At 44.8% G+C, this 9,459-nt stretch overlaps 1 protein-coding gene across 1 annotated transcript; it reads left to right on the top strand.

The window, feature by feature from the left end:
- Positions 1 to 1,402: 1,402 nt before the first annotated feature.
- On the top strand, positions 1,403 to 3,750 carry LOC136526829 (expansin-A17-like). Its single transcript, XM_066519409.1, has 2 exons — positions 1,403 to 1,571; positions 3,104 to 3,750. The coding sequence occupies exons 1-2, from the start codon at positions 1,403 to 1,405 to the stop codon at positions 3,748 to 3,750; spliced, it is 816 nt and encodes a 271-aa protein (XP_066375506.1).
- The last annotated feature ends 5,709 nt before the right edge of the window (positions 3,751 to 9,459 follow it).

The raw sequence follows: 9,459 nt of genomic DNA, 5'->3' as shown, positions 1-9,459 counted from the left end.
CTTTGCCGAGTGTTCTAGATCTGAGCACTCGACAAAGTTTTTTTTCATTTTTTTTCTTCTCCTTCTTTTCCAGAAAAAAGATTTTATTTCTTTGCCGAGTGTTTTTTTTTTGACACTCAGCAAACCCTCTCTTTGCCGAGTATTTTTTTTTGCACTCGGCAAACCCCCTGTTTTGTCGAGTGTTTTTTTTACCGAGTATTTTTAGCGCAGCACTCGGCAAACATAAAAACACTCGGCAAATTTGAGGATTCCGGTAGTAGTTGTATATTTGAAGGTGCTCATAGAGATATTATAGGGTTTGCGTGTGTGTTCATAGAGGTGCACATTTGTGTTTGTGTACTCCTGCATCCGTGACTCCTTGTAATTCAAAAAAAAAATGAAGGGGGCTTTGACGATTAAAAAAATATTATTTGTTGGCTATTTTTGGGCTACTTATCGGACGTGCTTCTCGTCCAGCCTTTAGAAAGAGAAAGATAGCCCAAAACTGAAATAGGCTTCGTATGGTGAAGACAACGACAATCGAGGTCTTTGCCAAGTATGGATGGTTATTTTGCTTAGTGCTAAGTTGCTGTTAAATTTGATTTCTTTTTAATGTTTGTGAGCTTGCTCTTTTTTTTTTTTTGGGAACACTGTGAGCTTGCTCTTTAATAGCCAGAGGCTGGACTAATAGGGATTGGCTGTGTAACTCATGCATAAACCTGAAAAACAAAAGACTAAAATGTACATTGTAAACTGTATGCAGAAAATTATTTTGAGACATACCATTATTACCACCACGTCGCTATGGACCGGATGTTTCAGGCCCACGTTGCTCAGTCGATTTGGGCTGCGTCCCTTAAAAATGAACAGGGCCAATCTTGCCATCGGAATAGGATAACCGTCGCCGTCCTACCTACCGGATGTTTCACACACAGTGCGGCGTGCCTAGCATGTTGTGCTGTAATGGGAAGCATAAGCATTCCTCGATCGGCGAGCAGAGCAAAGAAAGAGAATTGAAGCTCGCGCGGCCATGGAGTTTGACCAGTTGGAAATACGAATCGTGCGGCCAACAACGAACTCTCGGAGGCGAAGACGAGCTGTGCAGTGCAGCTGTACAGGTACATCATCATCCCTCGTTCCCTCCCCTCGATCTCATCTCAACGTGCTGCCCAACACGTCGTAGCGGCCGGTCCGCCGGCCGGGCAATCGCGGCTAACTGCTGCTGCTTTATAAACGACGTCAACCCGCTCGTCGTCTGGCCAGCAGAGCACAAGTCGTCATATCCATCTCCATCGGTCGACCAACAAGGGTCGTCGTCGGCCGGCCGGACGTACGTACGGCGGCGAGCTTGCTAGCTAGCTCTGTTCTATTCAATTCATACATACACATACATTACATTACGGTGCGTATATATATATATACCATGGCGTCGAGAGCTCCGGTGATCGCCGTCGTCGCGGCCGTGATCATGGCGGCACACCTCGCGAGCGGCAGCGGCTATGACCAGGCCGCCGCGCCCTTCACGACGTCGGACTGGCAAGAAGGCAGCGCCACGTTCTACGGCGACGACTCCGGCCTCGGCGCAGACTTCGGTACGTTGCCGCCTACTACTTGGAGTATGCATGTACTATAGAGCAAAATATATCGGCGGCCCCTAAATTTATATATAATCTTTTTTAAGTCCTAAATCCAGGTGTTAAATTTCTGTTTTTTCTCTTAGAATTTCTGGATCTTTAAATTTGTCTCAGACTCTAGGATTAGTTCAAATAAGTTTTGACTTGCTCCACATACCGGCGTAGCATCAGTCCTGTTGGGTACCTAAACGTGCTTCGTCGTGTCATCTAGGCCCCCCGTGCATAAAAAATTGCATATCAAGTTTCCAAACTTGCTAAACGAACCAGAAAAGGGACCTAAACTTGTGGGTCGATGCTATTTAGATCCGTGTACGTAACACCCCGACCCATTAGTTGTATGTAGTAATTACGATATATAGAGGTGGGACTTGGGCCATGCCGTGCCGGCACGACACACACCCTCGTGCGTCATGTCGCTTCAGCGCGCGTGCCCTATAGGCACGCGAGACACGTTTGTCCGTGCCGATATGGCACGATAAATCTTTCTTCGGCTCAAGCACGGCCCGTGGCACGCCGGCACGTTTTAGGTCATGCCGGCCCAAGCACAACCCTCAAAGTATTTCTCTTAGTTTTCTTTATCCGCTTGTGATATACAAAAAAAAATTCGTGTGTACTATTTTCATGAAAGTTCTAATTAATGATTTTTATAATTGATTCAAGGATTAGATGAGTGGTAATATAGTAAATGCTAAAAATCACATTGTAGCGTTGTCGAAGTGCTTACGTGCCATTTTCGTGTCATGCCAGCCAAAAATGCGCGTCGGGCCATGTAGCCCATCATACCGAGATCCCAGGCATGACAGACCCTCACGTTCATGTCGTGCCGGCATGACCCAAAATATTTTGTGTCGTGCCATGACTCGCCCTCCCATGGCATGACCCAAAATATTTTGTGTAAGAGAGATGATATGCATATGCAGACCCGTTTCACGTACGGAGCTGGGCCATATAAGCAGATTTTAGATACAGGGTGTTACACTATATCCAAAATTGCTAATCTAGGTCCCCAAACTTGCTAATCGGGCTAAACAAGAGTAATTTTGATCTTGTGTGGTCTAATTATCACGTTTGCGGACTTGTATTTGCAGCCTTGGAAGTTAGGGACCTAGATTGCAACACCATACAAGTTTAGGTATCTTATGTGGCTCGTTTAGCAAGTTTGAGAACTAAGATAAGATTTACAGTTTTATAAGTTAGGAACCTAGATATTGAAGTTAGGGACCTATATGACACTGCCGTATAAGTTTAAGTATTGAACCAAACATGTCATGTCCACGTTAACGCTGAGTTATATAGCATACCATGTCAGCGTGTGGAGTGGGTTCGAATTTATTTTAAACTAGGGCTGGAGCCTAGAACAAGTTTATATAGAGACCCAGAAATAAAAAAAGAAGTTTAGGACCCAAAGACCACAGGTTTATTTTAGACTATGCTTGTATGTGTTATGCCTTTGCGGCTTTGCATGGAAATCATCATTGGAACGCATGCAGGCGGCGCGTGCGGCTACGGCGCCAATGACATCCAGTCGCTCTACTCGACGCGCACGGCGGCGCTGAGCACGCCGCTGTTCGCGAGCGGCAGCGGGTGCGGGCAGTGCTACGAGCTGCGGTGCGTGAACTCCCGGTGGTGCAACCCGGGTTCGCCGTCCGTCGTGGTCACCGGCACCAACCTGTGCCCGCCCAACTGGAATCTCCCCAGCGACAACGGCGGGTGGTGCAACCCGCCGCGGCAGCACTTCGACATGGCGCCGCCGTCGTTCCTGATCCTCGCGCCGCGGGTGGCGGGCATCGTCCCCGTGCAGTTCCGCCGCGTGCCGTGCCAGCGCTCCGGCGGGGTCAGGTTCTACGTGCAGGGCAACTACTACTGGCTCTTGCTCTACGTCATGAACGTCGGCGGCAGCGGTGACTTCGGCGACCTAGCCGTCAAGAGGGCCGGCGAGCCGGACTGCAACTACGTGCCCGCGTCGCGCAACTGGGGCATCACGTACCAGGTGTTCGCCGCGCTCGGCAACACCCGGGGCCTCGTCGTCAGGATGACCAGCTACAGCTCGCCGCGGAAGACCATCGTCGTCGACGACGCCATCACCGCCTGGTGGTCCACTGGACTCTCCTACCAGGGATCCAACAACTTCTATTGATTATCATACTCCTTCTTCATTCATGTATCATCACAGATTGATTGTCGATCCACGACGATGGATTGATATGCGGCATGATCCTTAATTCCTTATACATCAATTTCAGTTGTTTTTCGCTTCCGGATGCTCGTTTTATTTTGGGTTCATACTTCATAGCTAGGATCTATCTATGGTGCTAATTGGTCTTATTGATCAGTTCGAATTGCCTCCGTGCAATTCTTGAGTGCTTTGCGGGGGCGTCGGGGATGGTGACCAATGTTGACAAGTGCCTGGCGTCGCCAATTCGCTACTCTGAAGAGGATATTGCTCAGGTCCAGGCGGTCTCCCCATGCCGGATTGCACCATTCCCGTGCAAGTACCTCAGTGTGCCCTTGTCCATCTACAATCTCCGTCGAGCTCAAGAACAACCTATCGTCGACTCTATTGCAGCGAAAATTCTGACCTGGAAATCCGGCCTTCTCACGTGCGCGGGACGCGCGCTGCTCACAAAGGTCACCTTATCCGCCATACCCGTCCACGTCTCCATCGCGACATGTCTTTCTGCTTGGGCGATCGACCAGATTGACAAAAGAAGAAGGGCGTTCTTGTGGACCGGGAAAGAGACGGCGGGTGGGGGCAACTGCAAGCTGGCCTGGCGCACGGTCTGTTCTCCTACCATCAATGGTGGGCTCGGCATGATCGATCTTCGTCTGTTCGGTTTTGTGCTGCGGCTCCGTTGGGAGTGGCTGCACCGCGTCGAGCCATACAAGGGGTGGGCTCGTCTACCAGCGAAGCGAGAGCCGGTCGTTGCGGCAATGTTTGAGGCTTCTTGCTCGGTTCGGCTGGGCGACGGCATGACGGCGAGCTTATGGAAGGACAGATGGCTTAGCGTTGGGCCACTACACTCCTTCGCGCCGGCCCTCTACAATGCAACGTCGAGGATCGCCGCGGTCGCTCGGTCAGGGATGCCCTGCTCAATCGGAGGCGGGTCAGGGAAATCACTGGAGCGACGACAACTCAGGTGCTTTGTGATTACCTCAGAACATGGGCCTTGGTCCACAACATGGTTTGGACCCCTTGCAATCCGACCGGTTCATCTGGAAGTGGTCACCGGACGGGCAGTACTCGGTTCGGTGTCCTCCACTTACCGTGCTTTCTTCGCGGGGTCGACTGACTGAACTGCTGGGTGCTAAGGAGCTGTGGCATACCAGAGCGCCTCCGAAGGTGAAACTCTTCTTCTGGCTGGCAATGCACAACAGGCTCTGGACCGCGGATCGGCGGAAGCGCCACGGCTTGCATGATGATGACGGCTGCATCCTTTGCAACCAAGAATCCGAAACGGTAGCCCACCTCCTGTCAGGCTGTGTGGTGACTAAGGAAATTTGGTTCACGGTTTTGCAGCCTGTCGGCCTCCAGCAGCTCATGGCGGACTTGGGGGAAGGGGACCCGATCGAGTGGTGGCTGCATCGAATACTTTTGCTTAGTTCGGAGCAGCGTCGGGGGTTTGATTCGCTGGTGTGCTCCTTGTCTCTTGGGAGGTCTAGAAAGGACGAAACGCGAGGATCTTCAGGAATGAGGTCTCCACTCCGGCGGTTGTCGCGCAGCGCATCCATAGTGAAGGCGGACAGTGGATCGATGCGGGCTTTACCCCCTTAGCTTCTGTTTGGGCGTTCCTTGCTGCACCGACTTTGTGGCACCATCGACCACCGTATAGTATATTAGGGCTATGTAGTTGTAGGTTGTTAGCCTTGCTAATGATATCGCTTGCCACTCGCAAACGATTTGATGTAGCAGACCTAACAACCGGTTATACTAAAAAACTTCTTTCGTCTTAATGAAACACGGGCTGTAAACCCCGTTCGTGAAAAAAAGAATTGATCGAGTATGTGTTTTTGTTGTTGTAAAAAGAACAATTTTTTGCGTCGACAAATGTACGCTATGAATACAGTATTTAGCATCCCTGAAATGTGTTTGTTTTCTGATATCGTTGAGCAATTGTTGTAAAATCGACATGTCCCTCATGTTGGCAGGTTGAGTCGTTAGCGAGCAGCAATTGTTGTAAAATCGACATGTCCCTCATGTTGGCAGGTTGAGTCGTTAGCGCTAGACAACCGGAGTTCGTGGCTTCGTGCCAACGACGTTTAAGCTTTGAACAAGAAACTTCTACTCCTAACTTGTAATATAAAAAGAAACTCACCAAACATTTATTTATTTCATGGCTCAAGCTAGCTAATAAACTGCATAGCATGTCTGCAAGCCTGTTATCTACGACAATTAGATGAGGTACGGTAGGAGAATCCTGTAAGCCTTTAAAGAAAAACCACTACTACTAACAGCCCAACTGCCCAACACTGGCGCCTGGCGGTTCCAAAAACCATCTTCACTCTCGGTAACCGGCGGTAAGTGATCGGCAATGATACCATCTACCAAGTGATACCAAAAAGAGGGGATACTAGGGTTCTACGTTAGAGAGAGTAAGAGAAAACTAGTAATTGGCAAAATTGTCTTGCCTTTTCCATTACAGGCTTGGTATTATATCCCTCCCAATATAATTAACCTGAGGTAAACAAGTTAAGAGTAAAAAATTGTATGCAGCCATTCCAGTGTTTCACCATGCATGCCTTTTCGCTCTTCTTCAGTTATCTTCAGAGTTTCGGCATCAGAGATTCAGATTTCACCATCAGACATTCAGACTTGCCTTCAACCCTGACAGCACCTACCGGTTTAATCAAATTGTATGATTGTGATTTTTTTCCTTCTTTTTTTTTATTTTAAAAATGCCGCCCCTAACGTGACACTATTAGCTAAATACTTTTTAATTTACTTTTTTAGCTTGCACTTGTTATCGTCTTCTTTTTTTGAGTCCATTCATATTTCCTCTTTTGATTTGATTGAAGCGACGGCTATCATACATAGACATGGAAGTGAGCCCGGGAGCTGAACGCCTACGTGCATTCAGCCCATACTGAGTCGGGCCGGCCCATGGTCACTATTTCGAATACTGTTGTTAGCCTGATGGGCTCCTTTGTCAGCGTGTTGATCTGGGTCAAGGCCCATTGTGCACATGCCCATCTACTCGTGGTTTACCTGACAGCGTCATTTTTATATCTTCCAGTTCCAGCTTAATCCAAACTAAAACCATTATGACAAATTGGAAAATACCGTGCATTATCCGTTTTTTTGTCCGTTTTAACTAACATCACTTGTGCCTCTGGTAACGTTGACATGCAAATAGATTAGAATTAGTCAATTAGAGATTCGATCAAATTGATGTATCATATATACACTACTAAATAAGCATTTGTAGGGGCGATTTTATCAGCCGCCCCTACCACACCGTCTCTATAAATCAAGGGTTTGTAGAGGCGGTTTCCAAATCGCTCTTACAAATCAATTTGTAGAGGTGACTTGTGTCACCAACCGTCCCTACAACCGTATTTGTAGGGGCTGTTGGTAACACCAGCCGCCTCTACAAAAATAATTTATAGGGGTGGTTGCAACACCAGCCGCCCCTATAATTCCTATTTGTAGGGGCGGTTCACTCTAGAACTGCCCCTACAGTACATTTTCATAAAAAAATGAAATTTGAAAATTTAAATATGACCAGAACATATATATATATATATATATATATATATATATATATATATATATATAATATAATATAATTCACAGGGACATTATATCAATAACTAATTGACAAGAAATATATGCATTACAAACCCATAATAATTTAAATTACTTCATTACAAACCCATTCGTTATAAACTCATAATAATTTAAATTTGTTCATTACAAACCATAATAATTTAGATCACTTCATTATTACAGCTAACAGTAATTTAACTTCCTAGAATTTTCTAACGTCGTACCATATACTCGGAGAAGTGCAGATCATTCATTTTATATGCCAAAATGTCACAGATGTAGCGCAATGTATTTACTAGTGCACTCTCCCTTGCTTCACAGGATCATTCACAAGGTCTACTAACGACGATCAACATTGGTCGAGAATATTCACTCCTAGTCACAAGAATTTTTTCATGGGTTCCCTCTGAAGTGAGAACAGGGCCACCATATTTCTATTTATAACGACCCAAGTGATACATGTCCTGGTTTAAAATGGCTTCAAAGCTACAACTTACGTATGTTACGTTGTTTTGTGAATCTACAAGTATTAGAAAAAATATGGTTATCAGAACCATATATATATATATATATATATATATATATATATATATATATATATATATATATATATATATATATATATAGACATAACAATTAATCTGGATATAAGTTATGAGACTGACTACATCATTAATGTTGTCCTCAGCAAGCTTTGTAGAAAACAGTCCAATATTGTGGTGGAGGCCCACATTCAAAGCAGCAGTCCTCATAGAGGAGTATGTAGGAATATTGTACCCAATATTTTGAAGCCCCCTTAAACATACTTGCACAACATATTTTTACGTAGTAATATCATGAGGTTGACCGCTGCTCGTCCTATCGATGTATAAAACCATACCTTATTGGATACCCGCCCTAGCGAGAATAGAAAAGCCAATTTGACATTGCTTGAGTCGATCATCTACGGGGAATGTACCAACATTGACGAAATCAACCCTAAAATTTGAGAGTATCTCTCTGAACCAAGGTATATGATGAATTATCTACATTTAAAAATTATATATATCAGAACAAAATATCTATAGAGGTGTCTTTAAAACATGTTACTTACTATGCTTGGATATGGGTGGTTTGCCCTCCCCAATGCTGGTTGGAAGCCTAGATCATACATATAATTATTTGGTAGATCCGGCTAAAGGAGTTCGGCCATATCTTCTCCTAAATTTATGTCAAGGAAAACAGGTATAGTACAGGAACAGGAGAGGAGAGGAGTAATAGTAGTAGTAGAGGTAGAGGCCTCAGAAAATAGCCATCAATCAAGTTCAAACTAATTCACAAAACGGGTAGTAATAGTAGTAGTAGAGGTAGAGGTCTCAGAAATATGTCAATCATCATTTGATAAAGAACTTAGAGCATAAAGGCATCACAAACACAATGAGCATATATAAAAAATAGTTAGCATATAGAAAAAGACAGTAGGGGCGGCTGGTAATGATGTCAAGTTCCTCACAAGTTCTTGATCATCAGCTCATATTCCATATAATATATGGACTTAGACAATTTCATCATCGGCAAAACAAAGGTGAGGAGAGGAGAGGGGAGATTTGACAAAAAAACAACAACTGCTTAGCAAACATAGAGCAGTAACTGATGGCAAAAATAGCCAAAAAATAGCTCCAGCTTCTTGCTACAAAAAAACAAAAAATCAATAGGGCACAAGATCAGTCAGAGCTCTCAGAGTTTCCAAAAGAGAGCAAGCACCATGGGGATGAAACTGAAAAGATTAAAATGAGATTACTAACAAATACCAGACAGAAAATACAATTAAAAATGACAACATAGCTACCGAAAACTAAAACTAATTGATATTACAAAACTGCAAGCTAACTGAAAGCACATTGAAATTACAAACTGAAAATACTAACAAATACAAAAAAGAAAATAAAACTGAAATACTACGTGGAATTGCGATTTCTGAGCTGAAGTTACTAACTGCAATTGCAAACTGAAATTGAAAACTAAAAGTAGCACTACTTGAAATTAGAAACTAAAAATACCAGACAGAAAAGTCTACCTGCAATTAGAATCTAAAATTAAAAA

This window comes from Miscanthus floridulus, chromosome 19 (assembly GCF_019320115.1).
Source record: "Miscanthus floridulus cultivar M001 chromosome 19, ASM1932011v1, whole genome shotgun sequence".
NCBI lineage: Eukaryota > Viridiplantae > Streptophyta > Magnoliopsida > Poales > Poaceae > Miscanthus > Miscanthus floridulus.
The sequence above is the reverse complement of the archived record's forward strand: the minus strand, read 5'-3'. Positions and strand labels throughout refer to the sequence as shown.

Excerpts from the sequence above, each read along its gene's own strand:
- LOC136526829 (XM_066519409.1), top strand. The coding sequence starts at position 1,403 with ATGGCGTCGAGAGCTCCGGTGATCGCCGTCGTCGCGGCCGTGATCATG. Across the intron at positions 1,572-3,103 it reads CGGCCTCGGCGCAGACTTCG|GCGGCGCGTGCGGCTACGGC; the intron begins GTACGTTGCCGC and ends GAACGCATGCAG.